Raw genomic sequence first — 27,700 nt, forward strand, 5'->3', positions numbered from 1 at the left:
AAGAAAAAAAACAATACTGTAAACTGATAACAAAGGACGCATATAAGAAAAGTCTCATATGGAAACCTTTTGGGAGGAAATACTCGCGAATAGAGTTCAGTCGCTTTCATCAGTCTACATAGTAAGCAATGTGAAGAAAATAACGACAGAGGATGAAATTGTTGGAAGACTTTTTTAACTTCTTTCACAATGCCATTCAACGAAGAATTTTCGAATTGATACTGCCGTGAAAGATTAAAGTGCAGTAAGGATGGGGTAGGTGGAATAAAACATTGTTCCATCGAAGTGAGGCTACCGTCTGGCGTCCAAAAATTTCGTCTTTGTGACCTCTGCTGGTGCTTAGTGTCACACAAATCAAATATGGCGGACGTAAACAGTGAGGGAAAAACAGATGCCTCTCCCGCCAAGGAACGCAAGTTTTCTTTGACACCGATAGAGGCCATGGCTGAAGTCGACAAGCTCAAAGAAAGGGTTCGCTCCCTATCTTTTAGTAGTACGATCTCAGGAGAAAGTACTGACAGTGGCAGTTCCGTCACACGACCACTCGTGAAAAAGCAGGACGATTTAATAGATTGCTTGAGTGTTATGCGGCGCTTGATGGAACAGGCAGAGGGTGAGAGCAAACGAATGAGGGAGGAAAAACTTGTTATTGCTTCTAAAATCAACAGTTCTCTTACTGCGGTTAATCGGGAGGTGGAATATTTGAAGGCAGAACTTAGAGATCAAGACAAGAGGCTGTCGGAGCTGGCGAGCAATAAATTAACTTCTGAAACGAAAACTGATGGTGCTGGATCGTCTAAGAGTATAGTAGAAGATTATAAAGAAGACAATGATAGATTACGGTGTGAAAACGAGTTTTTAACCAGAGAACTCAACGAATGGAGAAATGGAAACACAGACTTAGATCAGCTTCGGCAAAGGCTCCATTCTTGTGAACTCGAAATTGCTCGAGCTAAAGAAACGATTTCTTGTATGAAAATGGAAAGGAAACGTTTGAAAACGGAAAAAATGGATTTACTTAATCAAATGAAGCAGGTTTATGGAATATTGGAGGTAAAGGAAACAGAACTTAGAGAATTTATTCAGAATTATGAACAACGGATGTTAGAAGGTGAAGAACGAATTAAGCGCCTGGAGAGCGAAAAGCGGACTTGGGATAAGGAGCGATGCGATCTATTAAGAGAAACCGATAGCTTAAAATCACAGTTGGAACTGAAAGACGTACAGCTGAAGGAATTGGAAGCTGATTTTTTCGAAGTGAAACGACATCTGACGGCTCTGCAATCTTCGCTCAGCGAGAACAATTCACAGTTCTTTTTTAAAACGAACAACTTAAATGTGGACACCGCAGGAGGCAAACGTACATGTAGAACGAACGCCACGAATATTAAGAAGATAAATTCCCTGCAAAACTTGAAAGATCCACCAAGATCCCCGCTAAAAAACGGAGGTAAGTTTGTTTGCGTGATCTCGATCTCATTTCAAATTTTTGTGTAATGTACATTACGTTGTTTATTTTCTCATTATTTTTGTACGAGAAGGAAAAGGCTTAAAGACTTTCAAAATAGCCAGCCTTCCTGGCGAAGATTTGCTGGTAATTCAGGAAATCTGTGTTAATTTTACAATCTTCACTTGACAATCTCCTTAAAATCAATAGATGTTGAAAGCGCTAATTCGATTGCGTTACGATCTTTTCCAGACCTTGGATATGCAAGACAGACTATTGATTTCATAGTTAATCAGGTGCTTTGTGATAACAAGCACGCTACTATCAGAAATTTAATTGTGATCTCCATAAACTTGGACATAATTTCGCAAGATATTAACTCAGCGCACATCCATTCTTCATTAAAAATGTAGATCTACCCTATGTTTATGTTTTACTAAAACCCGAATACCGGATGTTTGCTGAAGACTCTCAACTGGAAAATTATGCCACTCCTAGGCCATTCGTCAGCTTTAGATACATTTTTAAGAGTATTCAATCTGTCAAATTTTATTTACATCATCTCTGAGTTGCAGACACAGTCACAAAGGCACAGTTGTATCATTCGTTTTCAAATTATTCTAATTTTTAAACCACTTGATTAAGGTGATATGGATCTTCTTTCATGACAGGCTTGTAAGTCGATCGCGTTTGTTTTTGAAATGTAGCAATGGTTTTCAGATGTCTTCATAATCACTAGACAAAGAAGCTTATCTGACAGATTAATGAATTTGCCCTAAGGGCGTTCCACAGTCAAACAATAGGGATTTGGGATCTTTTTTGCTATTGGTTCATTATTGTATGGGCAAAAGAGCCATGCTGATCTGTTTTGAGCTAAATTATCATTTTTGAAGCTATTGATGACAGTAATTTGATATTAGTCAAAGACCATTTTAAAGGATTTATGACCACACTCAAACAGTTTAGGTTTAATTTTTTTCATTGTAAATTTAAACAGTTCTCTTTGTGCTTGCTCATAGATATGTGTATTTCTCTATATAGATAATGCAATTTTACCACAGGCAGGGATCTTAGTTCATGATCAAGTATTAAGAAGTCAGCTATGGGGAATGGCAGGGTGACCCCTTAATACAGGTCCCACAGGCTAAGGGAATTAAAAAATAATAATAATTAACAGTGCCACTTTATGCCATAATTGACTACTTAATGTACAGTACTTGAAAATACTAACTACTTTTATTTTGTAAGAGAACATGGATTAAAAATTACTGGAAAGACTGTTCATATTTTTATTAAAGTGCTCCCACTTTCAGTGACTGTTTAATACAGGTCTAGGACAATACAAAGAGGCTACTGGGACTTGGTAAAGGGTGACCAAAACCACTTAATAGATACTAAATTACACTGATTGAGAGGAAACAAATTCAGGACTTTGACAACTGATTGCTTAATAAAGGGTGACTGTTTAATACATTTCTGCTCAATACAGGTTTGACTGTAGGCTTCTTTGATTAATTTTGTTTTTTCAATATTGTGGGAAAATTGTTGAAAGTTTAGTCACATTTAATTGACATAATTAGTTATATTGTGCTAAGTGATGTTAGAGAAGTCTGCATGTTTTATTTTTTATGGCCAGATGACAATTTTTTCTGAACAATATTGTTGTCAACTTATCATCATGGTTGGGTCTCATGATAATTTTCTGTTTTACATGGTATCTTGAAGTGTTGTGAATCATCATTAGCTGATATTTGTGTTTAGGTTTTGTATATTTTGAGGGGTCAATGAAATGAGTTGTGGTTATATAAGGAAGTTTTACAGCAACAGGTTTTTTTGGCTGTGGTTGATCCTTTTCAAAGGATAGAAGTGAAAGCAAAAAGTAGTTGGACAGATGCTATTCTAAAAAAAAAAAAAGCTGATCTCAATTGTAAATTTGTTTGTTTGGAAATTCAGGAAGAAATTGTATCTACTTTCCATGAACATAACATCATCCCATATTCACTAAAACAGAAACTCTGAGAACCTATCTGCGTGGAATCATTTTATCATCACAGAAATGTTGCAGAGATGCCTTTACACCCTATTTTTAATTATGCACATCAATCATTTGATGAGACTTTTCATGCTATGCCACCACATGGAAAACTGAACCCCAGATGGTAATAGAACTTTTTGTGTGGTCCAATGCCAGATTATCTATCACTTTTACTGATAGTATTCAAATTCTGATGTTGCAACATGAAGTATTGGTTCATTGTTGCATTGTTTCTTTCTTGGTGTATAATTACAGTTATTTCCTGGAAGGTGAATTTTCATGATTTTGTCATACTTATGTATTTGGAATAGTCAATTTGGTACTTTCCCTGTTTTACTATTGGTAATAATGATTACTTTCAGGGCTAAAAAATGGCGGTTGCACAGTCGCCAGTGGCGAGTTAAAACTGACCAAAAGTTAAGGTTTGAATGCCCGATGTGTGACTATGCTGCAGAATTTAGAAAAGTTGCAATGTAAATTATGCAAAGTACAAAGTTAAAAATAAAGCTGAATATGTAATTTAATTGGACTACCTTTCTCTTCGTTTCTTTGCCTGGACTCTAAGATCATCCATTTTGGTGAAGTTTTAGTTCTGAAGTTGGAAATCTTGAGCTGCTTTTACAATGATTTAACAAGTGATCCACATTCACAGCATATAAATGCCATTTTGAGTTTGTGATTGCCATGTGACTCTGGACATATCAAGAGTTCTGTGCGTGATATGTTCTTTCCTTTTAGTTGACGCTCCATTAAAAGCCATGGGGCGTTTAATCAAGTTTTTCATTTTAAAATAGAGGAAATCAAGGGCTACTTCATTTTGGGATGGGCCACTAAGAATTCAAGGAAACTGGCCCAACTGGCCACCAAGCACTGGAGTTAATTTTTAGCCCTGTACTTTTACTTTTATCCTTTTCTTTCTTTTTTCATAGATCATTGTCCTGTGCCAGTCCCAAGATCACCAGTGGGGTCAGTTTCATCAGACTCTCAGTCTGATTTAAGCCAAGCCCCTACACCAAATGACTCAGAAGTCTTTGATTTTGGTGTTCAAACCAACTATGAACAACATGACCCAAGTAAGAAGAAAATCAAGAGACGTTCATCCTCACTGTCTAGGTTTTTTTCACGAGGAAGGCAACGAAAGCCTCTCTTCAAGCCTTTAGTTAAAGGTAAGCAGCCAATATCTTGTTTTTAAATGTTTTTACCACTTATTGTCCAAGTGAGTCTGAGGGTGTACTGCTTTGAAGAACTTGAATGATGTGTTTTACATTTGAACCGAAATGTTAGATTTACTGTATTTTTTTCTTTCATCTTTTTTTTTTTAATTTATAAGTCCATTTTATTTTATCATAAGTTTAGAATATGTGTTGAATAGATTTTCACCATTTTAGTAGTACTTAGATGTATGTTTGTCTCTAACTTTGATAAACAGGACCTCTCTGAAATCCACCTTTTTTTCTAGATAGGACTGTGTGTAGACACTGTCATAAAAGAATGATGATTATTATAACTGATGAATTTTTTTGCTGTTTACACTCTCTCCTTTGTTCAGAATTCTGTTTGCATCACAAATGAAAACTGTGAATAGGTTTGTTTTGGTCAAATTCTATTGGAATAACTGATTTTCTCCAGCCATTATGATAACTCCTGATAAACTTAAGTCAGAATACTTTTTGCAGGTGAAGTGTTCCTGTTTCTCATCCTGAAGAAAATACACTTTTTTTTGGGGGGGGGGAATGATTCTGCCACAAAAAAGACTTTTTACATCGAATGAAAGAATCCAACTCTAAAGGAAGACTTAAAACACTTACCTGCAGATTTATCTATTTCTTTATAATTTATTTTAATTGTTATTACAATTACTAGTGGCCATGTGAACTTTAATATACTTTGATATACTTTAGTAGTGGTTTGTTTAGCTGTCTAGTCTATAGCTCTTCTGTGCTTCCTTGGTTTGCATTTCATTCAAGTTGTTTACCAATTTGTGTAGCATTGGCTGTGGCTGCACTCAGATAGTTAACTAGGTATATTTTTTAGAAACCTGTGCAAAATTTCCAAAAACCTTCACTTAGTGAAAGGTTGGTTAAGATGAAACAACAGGGTTAAATTTTTTTAATTACTGCAGTGAAATGGGTTATAAATGGGTGAATGTTATTGATATCATGGGAGAAAGGCAGGTCTTTCAAACATGATGTTGATATTACTTAGATGCCAGTGCTCTCCATAGCCATCAAATGAATGTTCCCTTGGTTGGGTCTATCAAAGAAATCAGTGACGGCTTAAGGGAATCACTAATTCTGCCATCTTTGGCCTTTGTAAAGAGCACTTTTGAATGAACATTGAGTCCTTTCAAGTGCCTTGATGTATCCTTTCACTAATTATGACAAAAAGAAACTCTTGCCTTCAAGCAGTAGTATAACAATGGAGATTCATGTGGAAATTTGATTGTGGCTTAAGTAATATAACTTGCACTGATAGGAGACTACTAATTTGGGTTTCACTATGCAGGAAGGTGGTTTAAAATTAACTAAACTTGGTTAAATAAAAATCTATTGTCCTTCAAATTTACTTCTATAGTTACTGTTAACCCAGTTTCAGTTCAACAAAAAGCTGAATAAAGGGGCCATATCATGATTTTTCGGAAACTCCACAATTTCTAATTAATTAATTATAAATATCTCATTTAACTTGTGTAATGGGGCCATGGCCATTCTGTTATGATGCAATTTCATGACTTATTTGTAAACTAAATGAGAATTCTAATTGTACATTGAACCTTAAATTTTGCAACTGAAGATGGCTTATAAATGTTGAAACATGTTTAATTTGCAAATTATTTTTTTTGTAAATTAAAATGGATTTATTAATACCCTCTGCTTAGAAAGAACCTAGTACATAACAGCATGAGAATAGAATCTTGAGAGTTGGACGAAAAAATATGAACAACAAAAGATGGGAAAGCCCTCCTTAGTGCTTGTTAGGACCAGGTTGCAATTATACCAGTATATTCCTGTTACTCATTTTTCCAAATCTGACCACATTTGTACCTCTCTTCTTTGATTTTGTACAGAATTTCCAGACATTGATAATGTGGACAAAACTCCAACCAGCATGAGTTATGCCGAGAAAAAGCGTGTGTGGGAACTACACAAAGACATCCCAATGGTTTGTTGGAAAGCCAATATGGTTTTAGCCTGGCTAGAGGTGGAGTGCCAAATGCCTATGTATTCACCGATGTGTTATGACAACATTAAAAGTGGCAAAGTGTTGTTGGAGCTTAATGATACTGAGCTTGAAGCTGGACTTGGTATGGGTAACATAATGCACCGAAGGAAATTGAGATTAGCTATTGAGGATTACAGGGACCCCTCTTCCGTGTAAGTGCTTCTGTATCATCTCCTCTTTACATGCAGATTTCTTTTTTCCCTCATAATTAAGGTGATTGACAGAGGCATTTTATCCTTGGATCAGTATGCACATTTTTCATACTGTTCTCTAAACATTTTGTATTAGGCTGACAAGGAAAGTTTGTTAAATAATGGAGAGCTTCTGTATTTAGTGATCAATTCCTTGATTCTTGTGATCTTAATGTGTGATCCTGGTTATTTTTTAGAAAATTTTCAGAGATATCCTCTGTAGATCACCTTTGGGTGTCCCGCATATGGATTAGAGACCTGGGTCTCAGCCAGTATTGCTCAGCATTTGAAGCTCAGATGATTGATGGAAGGCTTTTGAATGTGCTCACAAGAAAAGATATGGAGAAACATCTCAATGTCAGCAAAAAATTTCATCAGGTAAGATAGTAGAACTGAAGGGAATAGGCCATTTTACAGTTGTGTGCTTGGTTGCCAAGCCTTTGAACAGGAGCAAGGCTAAAGGTGACCTAGTTATTATACAAACTTCGCTGCTTTTCAAATGCAAATTACTTTGTTATCATACTGGTCTCCATCACAACAAGGTCACTTTTAGCCTCACTCCAAATCAAAGGCTTGGCAACTAAGTACACAACTGTAAAATGGCCTATTGTGAGCCTTCTTATATCCCCCCCTCTCCTCAATGGAACCTCCAATGACACCCACCTCTCATAAGGGGCCACCTTCTCATAACTCTTAGAGAACAGTTCATCGATTCAATCTTATTTTAACTCCAGCCTTGTTCCAACAACCACCTCGTATACAAGTCCCACTTCCCTTTGTTCCTGAGGTTTGATAGCTTATTATTTGTACTGAAGACTATGATGTTTTCAACTGACATAGAATAAAGACCTCAGAGATATTTATTCACCCATTTGTTCAATATCCAAAGTGGATCCCCATCCCTCTTTGATTTTTGTTTGTGATGTCTAGAAAACTTAACAAACTGATGGAGTGTATCTCTTATGTTTCAAAGTCAAGTATTCTTCATGGTATAAAGTTGCTGCGGATGATGGAGTTCAACAAAGAGGTTTGTCAATTGTGTAGTTTCAGACACGTGGTATTGACCTTTAACTAGTTGTTTTAGGAACTTTTTTTTAAATTTTTTATTGGAGCAAGCAATTGCTCTTTCTATGTACATAAATGTATTTTTTTTTCTTTGTGCAGTTGCTAATGGAGCGTAGAAGAAAAAGTGAAGAAAATGACTTGGATCCTCTAGTTTGGACTAATGAGAGAGTTGTTAAGTGGTGCCGTTCTGTGGACTTGGGGGTGGGTAAATTAGGTCAAGAACATGCACTCAGTTATGAATTAAATCAACTGTTTGGAAGTTGAGGGTTTAATGGTAGGAAAATGCGATTATGCCCTGTAAAGAAGATTTAAGACTTTGTGATTGAACTACAAGTGATGCTTCAGGATTCCAGTGAGATAACTAAAAAAATTAATTGGAAAACATTTTGGATACTTTCAGGGGTAACAATCAGTTATTTACTCAATATTGGGTATAATTATAGATTATGTTTTGATTTCACATTTAAGGAATATGCAGACAGTTTGAGGGACAGTGGTGTCCATGGAGCATTGTTGGTCCTTGATCAATCGTTTGGAGCAGATGAACTGGCTCAAGCTCTTGGCATTCATTCATCCAAGAACATTATCAGGAGGCATCTTACCTCTGAACTGTTATCTGTGTTAGTCCCTGCAAGGTAGGATATTTTTTATTTGCAAAAATCACAAGTGAATAGGGAAATCTACCTTTAAATTGCATACAATGTTATAATTCAAATTGTTTTGTGTTTCATTTGATCAATCCTTCCCTTGGTCACACCATGTATAAAGGGAACTTACATATAATTTGTTAAAAATCCAATAAGAACTGCAGTGGCACCCAGTGAAACTGAAATCAAAAACAAGGAGAAACAGAAGACACGTCGATCACTGAGTTTCAACTCTGGCAGCCGAACTAGTATGAATTCAGATATCAAAAGACACAGCTTCAGAGTAAGTCAGTTCAGTACATGCTAAATAATGAAATGATGCTATTCATTTGCCTACATAGTAGTTTAAAGAGAACTTAATACAATACATGTCTTTTTTTGGGACACTGTACGGTAAAACAGACAAGACTTAAGGTTGTGCATTCTTAAAATTTACCTATGAATTAATATGATAAAATTTTTGTCTGGTTGTATTAAAAAAGAAAAGAAAAGAAAAGAAAAACTTCATCTTGAGACCTGTGATGGAAAACTCAGTATGCATGATAGGAATGTTTATGTCATACAGTATATTTGAAAATATGACTGTAGGTCTTTGAGATTTTGATCCTTGTCTTATCAAAGAAAGAAAAGAAGTTATTTCCTGAAGGGAAGATTTATATCCCTGTTTTAGGTCATAGTTTAATATTTATTTTCTTTCAGTGGAAATACTTAACTTAGTAAATTTGAATTATCAAAATTGTAATTATAATAACCAAACTTCCAAATAACCATGATCTCAAAATTAAAAAAATTGTAATCTGTTTAATTAAGTTTCTCCCTACACTTCTTTTGTGTTCTAGCTGCTTCCTGTATGCTTTACAACAGAACAAAGCACAGTCAAGGCTTCTCTATTTGTTAATTGATTAATACTGAAATGGTTCTGTTTAAATGAATTGCTTCTTCCCCCTAGCTTTAAACTCATTCCTTATTTTTTTAAAAATGGATCAATGAACTAGCTACAGCTTAAACTGATAACTAATTCTGTACTTTTCCTAACCACTTTGTGCAATTTTTCTTATGAAGCACATGTGTTCCCTTGAAATATGCTGCTGAACAACCTACTGTAACTGTTCTTTTATTAACCTCTCTCTGTAGAAGGTCACACTCTGTGCTAAATCAACTATGGAGACTCATCTCTGAAGCTGGCTGCAGACCAACTTTACTTCAGTTAAATGTAAATACTATTGAAAATTCCTAAAGGCTAGTGAATGCTCTCATCTTTCATTTCAGCCTTTAAACTGTACACTGTCTCATTCTGCTGATTCTTACATTCTCATTTGTTAAGAAAAATTATTTACATCATAAAGCACTTTGTTCCCATAATTAGTTTGTTTGATTTTGAATCATGTTGTTAAAGTACCACCAAACATGGTCTGTCATGACAGTGGTGTGGACAAGAGCTGTAATTTTCTGATTTCTCCTTGATGCTGCATTACAATGAAATATTTGGTCACAAACTTTCTCCAAGTCTTAAGTCCATTCTTTTGGCTATAAAATAATGGCTAGATGTTCTTTTTTGTACCTCTGTCAATAATTATTTTTAAATTTCTTTCAAATTGATCTCAGTTATCATCAATAATTATTTCATCTGGGTAAAGTTAGTCAACAAATTGCCATTATTTAAAACCAAACTATTGGGTTATGACATCAATGTTAAGAAGGATAAAAATGCGAGGCAAACATAGACCTGTCACATTTTCTTGCTTGGTTCCTGAAATTCTAAATACTCAATTCTGGCACACTCAAGATAGCATTAAAAGCCCTGTCAACACACATGATTTGAAACTGAATTGAAGATTTTTGTGGAAACTAATGTAATTAACACTAACTGTAGATGACTTTACTTAACTTTGAAGGAAAGGTGTAGTCATTGTTTGTGCACCTAAAAAGATCTGTCCTTTTTATCTATAGTATAACAAAAAGTCAGGTTTCTCTCTAAAATAAGAGAATTGTAAATGTGGTCCTTAAACTTTGAAATGATTGAGAGCATTCACTTGTCTAGGAGAAGAATCCACTGATGTACTTTTAAGTACATCAGTAGATTCTTCTAATTTCTTTTCTTTTATATGTAGCTGTTTAATTTCTTATTGCATGTGCATGCTTGGTATGAGACATTACTACTGTCACTCACTTGTGTATGGCCTTATTGTTACATACATGTAACTACATACTCTCACTATACTCCTATGTTTTTTTACCCCTATCCTCATCATGAAATACATTTGTGTGAACATCCACCAAGTTAACCATCTACCAACATACCTACCTACCTACCAAGCTACATACATGTGTTAACCAACCAACTCACCTACCTACCAAGCTACATACATGTGTTAACCAACCAACTCACCTACCTACCAAGCTACATACATGTGTTAACCAACCAACTCACCTACCTACCAAGCTACATACATGTGTTAACCAACCAACTCACCTACTTACCAAGCTACAAACATGTGTTAACCAACCAACTCACCTACCTACCAAGCTACATACATGTGTTAACCAACCAACTCACCTACCTACCAAGCTACATACATGTGTTAACCAACCAACTCACCTACCTACCAAGTTACATACATGTGTTAACCAACCAACTCACCTACCTACCAAGCTACAAACATGTGTTAACCAACCAACTCACCTACCTACCAAGCTACATACATGTGTTAACCAACCAACTCACCTACCTACCAAGCTACAAACATGTGTTAACCACCCAACTCACCTACCTACCAAGCTACATACATGTGTTAACCAAACCACCTCCCAAGCTACAAGCATGTGTTAACCAATCAACTCACCTACCTACCTAGTTACATACATGTACTAACCAGCTAACCTACCTACCTACCTAGCTACAAACATATCCTAACCAACCCACCTACCTACCTACCTACCTATGTACCAACCAAGCTCTTACCTACCCACCTAGCTCTCTTTTACCAACCTACCTATCTACTTACTTATCTACCAACTTTCAGGCTCAAATTTAAGAAAGCTGTAAGCAACATACATCCTTACCTGCTACCTTACCATTTACACACCTCCATACATTGCATTTACCAACCCCCTTAACTAACTACCTATCTAACCCACATACTTACCTACCAACCTACTCAGCCACCTATCTTTTTATTGCTACCTACAATACCAGTCGACCTGCTTGCCTGACTGTCTTTCTCACAAGCCATAACTTGTCCATATAATATCTACCTTATACAAAAGTGTCAACCTGGACGTTGTGTTGTAGCCCACTCTTACCAAACCCGACTAGCATCACTCTAAATGTGTTTTGCTTTTCCAGTTCTTCTAATTTAACTTTTTGCTTTCATGATGAAAGCTTGTGTTAAATATCTATCAGTGCCTGGTACAAAAGTTTTATTTGAGAGGTCTCTCTTAAACCAGGCAGCTTTAAACAAGGCCAAAAAACAATCGAAGTTGAGGAAATTTTAAAAATACTAGTTAATTTGAAATCTTAACCAACCCTCAATCCTCGTTTGTCTCATTTTTCTCTAGATATGATAACTTTGTAAAGTGTGTAATGCTAACATCGTTTGCCTGAATTTGATTTAAAATATTCAATCTTCACTTGCTATGCACTTTTATTCAATGTGGTGAATGAAGAAATCAAATATATCAAGAGACTGTAGGCGAGTGTTTGGTCCTATCCATTTTGATGTTAATGGGATTGTAGAATTATTTCAAACCTTATGATAGGGGGTGTCATTACTCATTAACACCCTGGAAAGCGATACGATATTTATCCCCGTACCCCAATTTTGTGTGAAATGTAACATGTGTAGAATTGTCGAGACAGTTCCTCACATCATCTTATGGGTTTTCATTCGTCTGGCAGCATACACAGGTAAGCAAAAAAATATGTGGATGGCTTTGAAATGAAATCATGGCTTTGACACGTAAACCAAATTCAGCCAAAAGTGGTGTCTGAACATCACCTTAGATAAAGTACGATAATCAGTTCAGACAACTTCATGGCGTGTGAGGTTTTTTTCTTTTCGAGGCACCTTATTATAAAATATGTCAGATATTACGGTGTTCTAGCTTTTTTTAAAAGACTCAAAGAGGCTTCCTGGTTCTGCTTGCGAAATTTTAATAATTATCATTCTGTTTCTATTTTTAGGATTCATTCATGACTCATAAAAAGAACAGACCGACAAGAACAAGTAGTACTGGCGATGATTTGTCAAACTCAGATTACTCTGCGGTACAAATGAGAACCTCGCTTAGAAGGTCTCGCTCGCGACCAAAGTCGTCTTTACAGTAAAGCGGGAAGTAACAGCAATAGTTATTAACTGGAAAAAAAAACTGGTCAAACTTCTTACAAGCTAACCTTAAAAGGGTTTTGGCTTTCAACGGGTCTATTTCGTGCGTTATCAACATTTTGTAAGTACTCAGCCTTTGTCGAAAGGAATTAATTTCACTTTTGTTTTTAAAAAAAATCACCGCAGTTTTTTCTTATGAAAGTGGCGGGATGTCAAATTGATAACACAGTTCAATGATTTCTTGTCCATAATAACCTGAATAATCCAACAGAAGCTTTTTGCTGAATCATTTCCACTCTTCCCTTCTCTAAGCGGAATTTTCTGGTGTTGTTAGTTGTTGCGAGTGGAATTTGGTCATATCCCTGAGACGACATTCATTAATCATATGGAGTGCTCCTTTGCTTTCGTTTTGATTCTTGTATACATTCCATGGTGCGTATGGCCTTGATAACTTCAGTTGAGCTTTGTTCATTTGGGGTTACAAGTAGTTCGATTTCAAGAACGAAACACCACGAAACTATTTAAAGTCTTACTTTTGATGCTAGTATTATGATGATGCAGCCTGTAATGAGAACTTGTTTTGAAGTTTACGTACTTAATATTCCAGTGTTGGGTGGGGGGCGGGGAGGGAAATTTTTCTCGTGGATTGAAAGGCAGCGTGCGAAGCTTTTGTAAGAGACTTTGATATGAGTGAGATGACGTCCATATTATGTATCAATTGAAGTGTTTGTTACACGCATGGACGGTTTTTTACCCCTATGATTTCCACTTTTAAAGAACTATTTTTTTGTTTTCCCGAATGATTTGTTTATGTCTAGACTATATGACGCACAAAACGACACAAACACCTCACTGATCACTGTACAGTTTTAGAAATTTAGTCTGGTTTTAGAAATCACAGGGAAGTGCTTTTCCCTGTAGAAGAATTTCGAAAAAAAGCACTATACTTGTAAGCTAATAACATAGATGGAAATAAGGTTCTCTAATCTCTGAATTTCTTTCGTCACAAAACGTTTTACTCTTTCTAATTGTAGACTGTAATATATGCACATAGTAAAATTTTAATTTTAACTGAATTATTTTATTTGCAAGATTCTAATTTATTGAGTAGTTATGAATGTCAGTAGAAATTTAAACTGTCGAGCACAGTCTCAGAAATAATTTATTTCACAACTTTGACTTAGATGTTTCTTGACTGAAAGAGAAAAATTTACGTAATATATTTTGAATTGTCACTGTGTTGCTGGTCGATTTTGTATCGCAAGAAGGCTGAATATTTCTTTGTTACACTGCTAATTCTTAGCTGCGTTGCTATAAGTTTCATGGGGAGTAACTACTATTCTTTCCATTCTCAGGACATTCTGCAAATTTTAAATTTGTTTAGTACAGATTGATAGGTATAGTCTTAAAATGTTACGATGAGAACAGGAGTGTAGCTATAAAGGGAGGGGGGGGTGGTCCTGGAGCGCCATTAAACCTCACCCTCTCCCCATTGCGGGTTGATCGCTTTCTTTTGTTGTTGTTTTTTATTTTGAGTTAACAACATACAAACCTTATAATTAGGTGGCAAGAAAGGACCAACTCAGTGCTCATTGGACAAAACGTCACTTTCACTAAAACTTGGCGACGACGTGTACACGATGAGATCACTCCACCTCCCCTTTTCTTTGTTACGCCCTTGCAGAAGTACTCTTCTATGTGTTCTAGCTTGAGAAGGTTTATTATAAAATAATTCAAATAGTACGCGCGCTCTGATTGGCCATAAAACCATTTTACATGAGCGTATGTAAACACGGTTTTCGTTCCTCTTTCATTAGTTATTTTGTTAAAGAAATTTAAAATGGTTTCCGTGTTTACATAGCCTGATGTAAACACGCAGGAGGTTGGGAGAACACTCGATAAGCTGGAAACCACTTCGCTTCGTGTCGTGGTTTCCTACGCTTATTTCGTGTTCTCCCAACCTCCCGCGTGTTTATATCAGGTTACGTAAACACGGAAACCATTTTACATTTCTTCATTATGTTGCTCTTTTTTAACAAACAAATAAATTTTATATTTTTGAAGGAAAAACAACCTTTTGCAGCATCGACCTAAATTTCTCGTCAAGCAAGTTTTTAAATGTCATTAATTCTGGTAAATGAAATTAGAAAAATTGTTTTAATATATATTGAGGTTCTCCTTACTTCAAACTGTTAGAATTATTGAAGATCAGCTGATTTTAGGGAGATTATTTATGTTGATCAGTTAACCCAGCGACAGTTGCTACAGACCAAAGCCTAAAAAATTTCATGTCAAATAAACACTGAGTAGAACAGGTATCGTTTGAGTGTCTCTGTTTTATCTCTTCTTTATATTCCCGCAGTATACGTTCTGCTAAGCCGAGTTGGAGGGACGTTGACAACAGCTCTAGTCGAGAAGTTAACGTTGTTGTTTTATTTTAGTTCAGCGTTAATCTCCTCGAAAAATGGCATCTTACAGAACAGTTACGAAACAGGATCAAAACCCAACAGTACTCTGCTAAGCGTAAGATTAAAGCCGGCATAAGGGAGGAAAGGGGAGGTAGAATGGTTTAAGTGCTTCTTGGTAAAGCTTAGTAGTCGATATTCAGAAGTGAAAGCGCTCCAGACACAATGAACGGTTAAGCTTCCGGTAAAATTTACATAGATCTTCCGATTCGAAGGGGCGTTAAAGAGAGAGGTGACGGTACACCTAGCAACCTTTGAAAGGAAAGAATCAGCGTTTATTAATTCACGATTACCCGTCCAAAAATGTCCAGGATTAACAAAATCATAAACTGTACTAATACACAACATTACCTGTTTCTGAGTAAGAGATGATTATCACGAAGACAGACCCATATTATTCGACTTTACAAAATCATTAGCTGCAGCCGTTTTGGTCGCTCTAGCTAGTAGGAAAAATATCTGGCGACGACATTCATAGCTGAAGACGACAATTTGGCGACTTTTGATCGGTGGTAAAGCGGCAAGCTGTAATTTTTTATTGCTTATCGTTTATGACAGAAACAATTACTTGCCATTTTTTCTGGCGACCATTTTATGACTCTGAGAAAGGTTTGGCGTGGAGTCCTGAGTTATTTATTGCATAATTAAATTACCAATCATAATTTAGATTTCACTGGTCAGTAAACTGCTTCGAAAGCTAGAATACTTTTAAGCCCTCAACTGGCGCTAGGAGCATCCTGAACCTTCCATAACTCGTGAAGTGGAAAGTGATTCAACTGGTGTAAAACAAAAGAATTCACTGCATTTATTATGCTTTTCCAAACACAAAAAGGAGATTTTTCGATTTTTAAATTGCGAAAGTTTGATGATGGAAAAGCTTGTGAAAAAAAAAAGCCTAAAACTCGTTTAAATGGTCTCTTGGAAGCCTCGAGTGGTGAGTCTACCTAAATTTGATTTTATGTCATTTTCATGATTTGCTACACGTTATCAAAAGAACGCAAAACTGCAACATTGACACACTCCGTACTCTGCACAAGTATATTTATCCCTATTTTTGGTCAATTCGTCTCATTTTCTGCTCACCCAGTCAGTGCCGTCAAGCCACGATCAGGTATTCCTGTCACCTTCCTTGGTGGTCACTGTCTTTGTTCCTAAGTAATAACGATGATCCTACGGAAAAGTGAAGAACTGCAGATCAAGTGATTATTGAGGACTGAAATATTTCCGAATGGTTCTGAGAAAAAAAGCCGTGACTCTCCAGAGCTAACTGTGAGGTTGTTCTCGCTCTGAATCAGTCAGAACTCTGATTCCCAGATGGTATGAGGCTGATTGTCGATTTCATGGCTGTATTTCAATACCGTTGACTGTAGAAGGCTCCAGATATTTCAAAGTTTATAGCGTTAAATATTTAACATATTTTGAAAATAAAACCTGATGAGTGCGCAGATCAGTAATTCAGTTCGGCTTATCTCTTTTACTGCCAATTTTCAATCTCTACTAGTGCCCTACCGATCGCTTGCAGTTCATTGAGTCTTGACGCAATGAGAAAAATTATCCAAACATATTTCTTAGAAATGTTTTAGGCTCAGCGCTTCTTATTTTGTAGCGAGGATGAAGAGAGCTTTCATGCGTGTCAAAACAGAACAGGTAAATTAACCAGCGTTGAGAGTTGACGTTCCCGCCGTGAGGATCATAAACTAACCAATCACATTAGCTGTAATATCAATTAGCCAATAAGAGTGCTGATTAGTATAGTAGGTAGAAAAGGTCAGATACCGAAGGGAAAAATTTGATTACCAGTTTACTGATCGTTTACTGCTGGTGTCAATGCTGTGTTCTTGGGGAAACGTCGGTTAGTAAGTCATTTTTGTAAGGTTTTCTGATAGTCACAATTTTTTTTAACTTAAGAAAAGGATGAATCGCATGGATGTCTACTTTAGCTGAGAAATTTGTGATAATTATTTGGGCTTAAGATCAATTCTAATTAATTTTCCCGAGAGTAACAAATTCCCTTATCTTTTGAATTCCAAAAGAAAACAACTAAGCAAACTAGTCAATAATAATACTTGCCTTGTTTAATGTTTCACCTAGATCATTTGTTGTTGAAATCAATTCTTGTTGATATGTATTTGTTTAGTGAGTAAACAATCTTTCTGTAATTTATAGATACATATAGTAAATGAGGATCTCTGTTCTGAAAAATTAGTCGTAGTTTTTAAGACTTTAGTATTTGGTGTATGAAGCTTACTTACAGGGATATGGCTCTACCCGATGATGCTGGTTTGATTCTTTTCATCACAATTCAATTATTTTTTAATTACTGAGTAATTTTAAAATCGAAAATATTTAGAGGGCATAATTCATTGTGGTTGGCCATTTTATACTTTTTCCTTTGAGATTCCAAAGGCTAAGTAAATGTATATGTTTTGTTATACCCGTTTTACAAATATATTGGATTAACTATAAGTAAAAATGCAATTTTTAAACATCCCAGCTGCTCTCGCACTTTACCAGATCATCTACCTATTATGCAGCCAACAGAGTCACAAAGGCTAGGAGAATACCAGGAATTGCATACAAATAAAATGACGTTCAAATTATGAGCTGCATCAAAAAAATTGAGTGAATAAGTTTTCTTTATTTACAAACATATTTGGTGGTATTTCTTATATTTATATATACAGCTTGTTCTATGGTCACCCCACTCTTCTATCCCACCCCAATATATCATGTTACACCACAGGGAGTAGTTAGTAATATTTGCATTGTTAACTAACTTCGTTTCATTTACCCTTTGAGCAGAAATTATTTAAATAAATCTAATGACATAGTTCTACAGAACAAAAATTATCACTCAGGCTGTGACAAGACAGAAGTCACCTATTAAAAAATAAGTGATAAATTGATGATAAGGTTACAGTGGAACCCTGCTAACTCAAACCCCCCAGTAATCTGAACAAGATCAGATTTCCCTAACCGATTTTTTTCAGTCATTTATCATCAGTTAACTCAAACCCCAGCCAAGTGGACCCATTTTTTGTTTCCCTTTGGAGTTACAGTTAGCTGGGTTCTGCTGTACCTTAACCTTAAGAGAATTTACTCCACCTAAAGAAATTTTATTTGTTTGGGAGTGTTCTAGAACTTCTTTTATCTTGTGCAACATAATGGTCCTCATTAAACCAGTTGTAAGAGCATGAGAAGCATCAATTTTAGTAAAAAATAAATGTAGTCATCTAATAACTATTTGTTTTATTCAAAATGAAGTGAAGAACACTCATAATTTTCAGAGAACATCCTTGATGCTTATCTATAAATATATCCACCGGATATGAACAAAAAAAAATTCAAACACTTGAATTGTTTATTTTCATGGTGCAATGTGGGATATTGTTGATATGTGTTGTGTTACAAAATAATAAATTCAGAATGTACCGGTCTTGCAATCCCAGTGAACATGATGGAATTTTTTGCAACTAGATTGAAATATTTACGTTATGGCTAAGACAAATTCTTTTTTTTCTAACAAAAGGGTAATTTCTTATCAAATATTTTTATTTAAGAGATTGGGACCTCTTAAAGATTTGCAAAACTAATTTTTTTCTATACATTTGGTTAAGCACCCTGCCACTTAGATTTTGTTGGACATCATTTTTCAACTGTTCAGGAATTATTGGTTTTGGCTGCTGTGTATTGACAGTCTACCACTGTCTTTTTTCCCAGAAAAATAAATAAGTTGAATCCTGATGTTCAGCAATTTATGAATTAATGCATAAATGAAATAGGTCACTGTTTGTCCCAGTTTATCTAAGTATTATTTAATATACTATTTTATTAATTAATCTATTTATTGTTATATTCAACACGGTTACAAAGCACACCATGTGTTCAGTCCCTGTCATCACTTGATGCAGAAACTCCAGCACTTTCCTGTATACAACAAGAGATTTGCCTACGTGAAAACTTTTGGGTACACAAACATAGGGATTTTGTTGATGGAAATAGCATCTTTGTATACAGCAAAAATTCCATCACTTCTTATTTAACCAAATTTTCCAGAATCTATCCCTCAGTGAAACCACACCTTTAACTCTCTCTATTGTTACAACTATTAGAATCCCTGTAAAAAGACCCTTCAGGTATCTACTATCAGTCAACCTTTTGTATTAGAGTCTAGCGTACCTTACTTCTTACTGAGCTGAACTAAGAGCTCTAAATCCAGACCTCAATGTGATCTTAATTGATTAACACTCTCTTAACTCTCCATGTCAACTTTCAAAAGTGAGCCACAATTTCAGATAACATCTGAGAGTAATTCTGCTCAACATTTAAGGAAGGTAGTGTCACAGACTTGTCACCATCATGGACTGACACACAAGAGAGTGATGTGTTGGCTCCTGGTGTTTGCTTGTTGTTTTCAAGGGAAAGCTGAGGAAACAACTTTTCTGCTAGGCTGGTCATCATGCATGGGTCCTCTTCCAATTTTGGTAGTTGGCATGGTGTTAAATCAGATTGTACCCTTCTAGGTCTGCAAGACAAAAAAGTTAGATCTTAACATTTATGAATTAAACTATGTACAAATAAGATGTTTCAGTCAAATGTACTTTGAGATAAATCTCCTTAATCTACCTACAAAATACTTTTTAAATTAAATTCACACAAAAGCCATTTTATGAAAAATGATCAACACAAAAATTTTTGAGGCAGACAATGTGCCAACAGACCAACCAATACAAGTGACTGAATGGTTAATAAGAAAAATGACTCAGCCACCCAGTTTTGTGAGTTTCTGAAGCTAAATTTTGTAGTGTCCAATAGAGAAAGATGTAGCATGTTATAATAATGTAGCTAAAAAATCATCAGAATGGAGGCAATAGTTTCAACTACAAATTAATGTTGTTTCTCAAAATAAATTCAATTGAAAATGATGTTAAAATACTTTGATGCAAATTTTTCTTTGTTTTAGGACTAGGCTTACCTTAAGGAAACAAAACACAAGGTAACTTAAAAGTCACTTTGACCTGAAACTTATTTTAAACTGCAAACTGCTCACCCTGAGATTGTATATATGTAAATGCACAAAAACTTAGTTTTCTGTTGTTCTTTTTTTGTTGTTGTTGTAGACAGTGCTAAACATTTTCATATATAAACAGTATACATGTGAACATGTAATTAACCATTGCTTATTCATGGTTGAAACAGAGAAGCATGCTAGGGCTGATGCATTCCTTGTAAATTTTTTCCCATAATAAGTTCTTGGACACTAGTTTTAGTTTAAAAAACATTAAAAATAGGTTATGAAAGTTCATGTATCAACATCTATCTAGATTCTTCCTTGTGTGATGAGATTTAACATGCTGTCAATATTGTATAAGATTGTTTTTCAGTTATTCACTCTTATTTTTTCATAGAGTCATTTACTTCGCCTAGTCAGCATTATGTCTTCATCATGATTATGGATATCCAGAAAGGTCAGTTTCATAATTTAAATGGAATACTGCAAAAACTTGATCAGTTGTAACATATGTTAATTTTGAGTGTGAACATCTTTGTTAATGATATTGATCTAATATCAAATATTTCTATTTTGATTATTGTAGAGGATTGTCTCAATTAATCATCGAGTGCTTGCTTCTTGTCCTTTTCATGCCATTTTAGGGCAAGGAGTGCCGGAAAAATTTGCTTATGTTGTCAATATCTTCTCATGAATAAACTTTTTCCTTTGTGCAATATCAATCCAACAATGAACTCATTCTTATACACACAGGCCTAACAAACACAGCCTCCAAATTGGAAGTGGAATAAATTACCTTAAGTTTACAAGTAGCTCACAACAGGATTAAGCCAATGTTATGATTTTTACCAATGGACAAAAGTAGCTAAGATACTGTGTTTGCATGGAACAAAATGATCTAGATCTGTTTTGAAATTTACAAATTATTGAGCACACAAAAGCTTGGTTAGTCACACATGATTGATGATATGGTGAGCAACTGCATGACTTGACAATATAAAAGAGGCTGAGTATTGGATAGCAAGGTCACTTGCAAAGTTTCAAGTATTACCAACAGTATATATATATATATGTATAATGGTTAGGAACCTAAAAGACAAGAGGCTCAAAAAGGCCTCAGAATTTGTTACATCTGTATGTGAAATGTGTTCATGAGTTGGAGAGGTACTTAATATTTTTTGCTACAAGATGTATATTTGCCTGTAAACAAAATTTGCCTATACAGTGTATGTGGCTATAATTATAGGATGTATCTAAACAAAGATGCAAAATGTAAAGCAACAAAATAGATTTATACTGTTTTTTTAAATAAGGATTTCACCTCAAATTCCTAACAACACAAATTCTTTGGCTAAATTTGTCAAATTTTAAACTGGCATTTCATATTCAGGCTAAAACTAATTGAGGTACTTAATCTGCAACCAATATGTATCACAAAAGAAAACAAAGCAGGGGTTTGTGGTGAACTGAAGTTGCTGAATCACTTTTCCCCAAGCAACATCAACACCCCACAGGGTGATAAACAGATTCATTAATATTGCATATTCTTCAAACTTTAATTTTGATAATTTATGAAAAAAGGGATAGAGAGAATTTGCAAACTAAGATCACATTGGTTTTAGAGTTACCCACAAAGGAACAAATTTTCCTGTTGAATGTCAATAGTCATGTAGCAGAAGTCTTAAATTGTAGTTCAGGACCCAAAAGATTTTGTGATGGTTGCATTTACTGAAAACAAAACAAACAGTAGAAAAGTACTTCCAGATACTAGTTGTGTGTTCTCTTATAAGCCAGGTATTTGATTACTTGTCTTGATCAGTTGCAAGACTTGCTTGAGATAAGTGTATCTAAAAGATAGTTTGTAAAACAACATTACAGGCATGCAAAGGTCACATAAACTTAAAAGGCATGCAGACCAACAGGTTATGTTATAATGATGATCAACACTCACCTTCCTCTTCTGATCACAAATTTCTTAGTCTTATCCTCCTCTACTGTCTCAAATAATTTTAACAGCTGCTCTTGTGGAGAAGTTATTACAAGTTTTGGTTCCTTTGGGGGTCGTGGCAAATACTTCTCCTCTGGAGGAGTCACTGGTCTTACTTTACTAACATCATAACTTGTATTGTTGGCATTATGAAATAGTGGTGGTAATGATGATAGTGTTCCTTCTGTGCTTAGTGAGCTGTTCTGGATGTTCTTTGGTTCCTGCCAGAATGACTGAGGTAATGCTCTCATTCTCATTGGCAGAGGACCTGTCATATGCAAAAGCAAACCCTGAGTTAACCTGTACACACAGATTTTGGCCAACAGTTTATCTTATAAGGTAATTTTGTTTCAACAACTGAGTTGATGATGTAAATTGTCCACCATAGAGGGTTTCTAAAGCTGACATTTTGAGTGTCTGTGCTCTTATGAAGGGCTGATGCTCAAAACACCAGCCCTAGAAACTCTCTACAGAGGCCAATTTACATTATCAACTCAGTTGATAAACCAAATCACCTTGTTGTACCCCCACTGACACTCCACTGACTTATCCCCTTTTATTCATTGGCAGTTTACCTAGTCACAAGTAATTAAAGAATAGTTGTCAATTTGCAAATAAGTGTTTATGATTGATGATATGCTCATTTAGTAGTACTATATCAAAATAAATTAAAAGTATACCCCTTCTAAATTCTTGTATTGAAGCCAGACATGTATCAACCATGGTAACTTCTCTGAATTATGACATAGCGGCTCCTTAAAGTACTTATACTTAGTTTGATAGTGAAGAACTGGCAGTGTTCCTCTTTTAAAGTATATTTCAATTTAAAATAAAACATCAGCCATACTTTTAATAAGAGCTCAGCAGTCTAATAATTTTAACATATCTAAATGAAACAAAACCTATCTAATCTACACTTTTCATGTCACCTGAAAAACAGAGACAAAGTAAGACATGTCAAGCTCATCACCAGATGTTATATTTTTGCAGCTTGGCAGTAGACATTTAATATCACCATGTACACCCATACAACTAACATTACAACATATCCAGCCAGACTGTCTGGCTAACCTCATGACTCCTTTTAACCAAAGCTTTTGTTACCTAAAAACCTGTTATTGATGTAAGGCATGTTACTCTTCCCACACTTTGTCAATAATTAGTTGATCTGAAAACTTGTTTTCTACTTGCCATGTTGTTTGAATTGAAACCTTAATGTATGGCTAATACTATTCAATTATTACGCTATAAAGTGAACTGAAAAACATTTTGTCCCTAATTAAACTGAAGCAATTGGCTTTAGATGTAGATCATGATTATCTTTAGATAAGGTCCCTTGGTTAACCCCTTAATATATTTAATATTTAATCTTAACTTAGATCATCTTTTAAAATTTACAACTGTGATAAGCGGCACTTTTTTTCAAGCAAATATCTAGGAAAAAGCACTTGAATGAAATGTAGTTGGTTTTTTCAGGAGACGTGATTTCCATCTAAGTTAATATCATCATAACATGAGCTCTTTGAGGAGCGTTTTATTGTTGCTGGATCTGTTTCTCGTGGTAACCAATTATTTCATTACTTAGGCAGCTCTTAGGTCGGATTGAGAACAGTTAAGAGATTGTGGTTAACTGATACTAAAGTTGGATTTTATATCATTAGAACAATAGCATTCCAAGTTTGGCAAAATCTTAAAGAACAACAAAATAAGAAGCTGCAAGCATTTGGATTAATTCCATAATTTGTCATTAATGTCACTAGATCTAAAAATATTGCACTAAATTTGAAGTTTTGTTGCTCATTTTTGTGAGATTGGAAGAGAAAAATTGAAAAGATTGAAAAGGTCTACCTTTGAAAATTGTTGGTTACAGTATTGTGTGATAAAGTAGCATGTTGATTTTACAGCAGGAAAATGTTGATCGATGCGTATTAAATGCACAAGCTTTATTTTTGGAACCGTTGATCAGTTATTTAAAAAGACGTACATGTCTGGTTTGCTCTGCAGTATTCACTAGAGGTGTTGTTTATTGTCCAACCATGCACCACTGCACGCGCGCCAGTTTGTGTGAGACACTATTGAACTCCGATAAAAGTGACCTTTTGCAGTCTTCCACAAATCGCATTATCATACTTAAAAACCTTGGTCAGTCGGCACCGGAAAAGTGAAAGAAAATAAGTTATATTTTAGCAGAAAATGTTTTTCGCTGTACATTTTGAATACAAAGTTATTTGCATTAAAGTCTGACCTTGAAGGGGGTAAATTTTTCGAAAAAGGAAAAAAAACTGACTTGAAAGCGGAACGGCACGATTTTCTCTCTACTATATCTTTGTAGTGGAGACATTATAGATAAAAAATAAGAATACCTTCATTAGTTTGTCAGATACTAAGTGAAAACTTGCTGCCCTTTGGCAATATTACGCACTAACATTTACATACCACACTCATGTCGCTAATTTTTGATTAGATGCGCATTTCTTTCAAGTTCGATATTACATCTTAAATGGAGCTGTTCGGTTAGACCTGTTCTAAAGATGATATCTTATACAGTTGTGTTATTACATCTACCCGAGTTCATTTATCCAAAACGTTAAGTGGTTGTGGACACTTAGTGATGATGCCGACTCTATACACTTGTTGCATTATATATTAATGCCCGGTGAGCAATCTTAGTGAGCCGCTTGCCTTTTGAGTCACTTCAGTATGATTCATTTAGGAAAATGCACAAAACAACATTTTCGCAGTCTGTTTTACTCCTGGTTAGACTTTGTCTCACAGAAGGTGATTTGTTGTTATCATGATGTTTGCGATTTGCATGACAAAATGATTGCCGTTGTTTGGTCACGAGATATTTTATTTTTAATGGCTTTTTGACATGGTTAAAACTGATTTTGCATGTTCAATGGCGAATTATCGAAAAGAAAGAGCAATCGATGTGCACATGTATTGGTTTTAGTATAGACGGTCCTCGAAAGAACTTTTCAATAGCATGAAGGGATTATTTTCTTGTAGTAACTCAAAACATGACCCTTTGATTTTGTGTGTCTGAGGATTTTGGAATCACTGGAGCTTGAAGAGCGGTTCGTTCTAAGAAACACGAAGGACAGAAGCCGCGAATCACTTAGCTTGACATAACCATGCCGCAAAAGAGATATTTGTTTTTGTTCAAGAGTCGCTTGCCCGGTAGATTAGTGTATCTGTAGCAAACTCATAGAAATTTTTGTAAACGTCAATTGAGCCTGGACCTCGACCCTCTGTGCAAGTGAAATGTTTATATAAAACAAAGAGCCGCAAATAAATACGGCGACAATATATAAAGCGATTTTCAAGAAAAATATGTTTGTTAGGTAAACGATGAACGAAACAGAAGAGGGATTTTGATGCATACTTGTGTTTGAAAAGCAAGGCTAATAGTGAGACCGGTGCAAAGGTACAAATAGACTCGTTCTTGTGTAAGGGAAGTTCTTATTCCCTCATTAAAAACAATTCCCATAGCGGCAGCACGCAATGAATCAAGTCACGTATGCCCGGGCTGCTTTGATTGATAATCTTGACACAAGCCAACATCCTATATCGTACATGTAGTCTCAATACAGATTCACTACCGAACAAGCTTAAGCTCACTTCAAAATAAATGAGACGAGATGAAATCACCACGCCGAAGGGCGCTCTGTTGCTGCGATGGTACAGTGAGCATGATCAAATTGGTTTAAAGCCCTGTTGGAGTAAATTTATCACACCCCAACCACAAAATATCAGCCGTCACACTATTATGGGAAATCTGAATGGTTATTTAAATGAACTCGCGGTCGAAACACCACAATGGAGTTAAGATGGATCGTATTGGGCTTCTGTAAAGCGAACGCAATCGATCGGAGGCATAATTTCAGTAAGAGACGTATCACTTGATAACACAAACTCACCTCGCTTCGGTTTCAGTCGAGCTTCAAGTTTATTAAAGTCTGGAGACGTCTCTCTTCGTTTCAAAGCGAGGTTCCCTGCTTGGGAGAGCAAAAGTCTTTGTTTTCGGCCTCTTTTAGATAACTCCTTAGCCGGAGTTTCGCGGATTGGTAATAGTGCGGGAGCGCCAACCCTGTTTAGCGAAAGACTCTTGCCTCTTACTACCAGTGGTGGAGGCGATTGAGGCGAGGAAGGTCCGCATGGACTTGGCGGAGAAATACTTGGAGGAGTCCTCCAGTTCAAGGTGTCCTTGTGCTGAAGTCTTTTTCGTTGAGGATCCATGCTACAAGGAACTGCCAAGTCACTTTAGTACAATAATTACTCTTGCTTGTCCCTTCCGGTTAGAATACTGCAGTCAAATAAGTGGCGGTGTTAGGTTTCGGGTTCAGTTTAACACAGATTATCTTGCCCCGTTGCAAAATACCTCTCGTTTGAAAATCCTAGTTGATGACAGTTTATTCCCATTTCAAGCTAATGCTGGAAAACTCTACTACGCGTCAAGAGTGATTCCCGCTCGAATCGAACAAGTGATCGCTCAGTGATGGTAACCATGTGTTTTCGCGCGTTACTAATAAACTGTGGGATTGTGAGCGTTATGTGATTGGTGTATATTTACGTCACCAGCTCCTCCTTCTATTGGTTCAGTTCACGCGTTGCGGGCTTTTGTTTCAATTGTTGTCTATTGTTGTTAGGGATTCGGCTGGAAATTTCCGACACATTCCGCAAAGAATTTGCATACTGTTCAGTTTAGTTCATTTCTAAGAATGGAACATTCGTCAGCCTTTCTTCTGTTAATTATGTCACTGAAAAAAACAACAGCGTGGGATTTCTGCATGCAGAACAGATCAAAACAAATTCTCAGAGAAAACTAAGAGAGTTAAGTAATCACTATGTTAAGTACCTCAATATTCGACTCGTCTACGAAGTGAAATACATACATGTAAATCCGTTGAACGCCGTTCCTTATGTCAGTGTTTTGTGTTAAATAAAAAAAAAACTGAGAAACACTGAAGACCGTGATTTCCGAAGTAATATTTTACAACAATGACCCCGAAATGATACAAACTTTCTTGCTGAGTGTTCTCGAAAATGTGGATGATTTTCTTACTTATCGGAATATCGCAGTCAAAACATACTCGAAGATACCAATTACGGTAAAACTGAACGGATCGTTACCGCGCCCGTTCTTGGCTGCCTAGAGACCCCGAAAAACAAATTCAGACGTGTGCGCGGGATCCGGAACTCAAGGCAATATTTATCACAAGCGTGAGGCTATATAAGTTCCAGGTCAGCCTAACGTTGTCATCCTTAACGGGACACGTATTCATAAAAGGCAAAACCTATTTGT

The 27,700-nt window shown here is 35.8% G+C and overlaps 3 protein-coding genes across 4 annotated transcripts in view; 2 read left to right on the top strand and 1 right to left on the bottom strand.

Moving 5' to 3' along the window:
- Window positions 1-344: 344 nt before the first annotated feature.
- LOC131796915 (kazrin) lies at window positions 345-15,242 on the top strand. Of its 2 annotated transcripts, XM_059114535.2 has the most exons (10): window positions 345-1,450; window positions 4,412-4,648; window positions 6,550-6,856; window positions 7,093-7,273; window positions 7,869-7,922; window positions 8,060-8,161; window positions 8,429-8,595; window positions 8,764-8,890; window positions 9,742-9,820; window positions 12,791-12,920. In XM_059114535.2, exons 1-9 carry the CDS (start codon window positions 361-363, stop codon window positions 9,784-9,786), a joined length of 2,310 nt encoding a protein of 769 aa, XP_058970518.1. In that variant the 5' UTR covers window positions 345-360; the 3' UTR covers window positions 9,787-9,820; window positions 12,791-12,920. The 2 variants fall into 2 exon arrangements, with proteins under 2 accessions (XP_058970518.1, XP_058970519.1); XM_059114536.2 differs by lacking the exon at window positions 9,742-9,820 and having other exon boundaries at window positions 12,791-15,242.
- A 1,944-nt stretch (window positions 15,243-17,186) lies between these two features.
- LOC131796892 (inhibitor of growth protein 5-like) overlaps window positions 17,187-27,700 on the top strand; it is a 28,452-nt gene continuing 17,938 nt past the window's right edge. The window contains exons 1-3 of the mRNA XM_059114498.2: window positions 17,187-17,249; window positions 20,361-20,393; window positions 20,806-20,865. The gene's annotated coding sequence lies outside the window, so the exon portion shown is untranslated. The remainder of the gene's footprint in view (window positions 17,250-20,360; window positions 20,394-20,805; window positions 20,866-27,700) is intronic.
- LOC131796891 (uncharacterized) lies at window positions 18,016-26,929 on the bottom strand. The gene is made up of 3 exons (XM_059114497.2): window positions 26,316-26,929; window positions 22,360-22,663; window positions 18,016-19,922 (listed from the first exon to the last, which is right to left on the bottom strand). The coding sequence occupies exons 1-3, from the start codon at window positions 26,632-26,634 to the stop codon at window positions 19,670-19,672; spliced, it is 876 nt and encodes a 291-aa protein (XP_058970480.1). The 5' UTR covers window positions 26,635-26,929; the 3' UTR covers window positions 18,016-19,669.

Source organism: Pocillopora verrucosa, chromosome 9 (genome assembly GCF_036669915.1).
Source record: "Pocillopora verrucosa isolate sample1 chromosome 9, ASM3666991v2, whole genome shotgun sequence".
Taxonomy (NCBI): domain Eukaryota; kingdom Metazoa; phylum Cnidaria; class Anthozoa; order Scleractinia; family Pocilloporidae; genus Pocillopora; species Pocillopora verrucosa.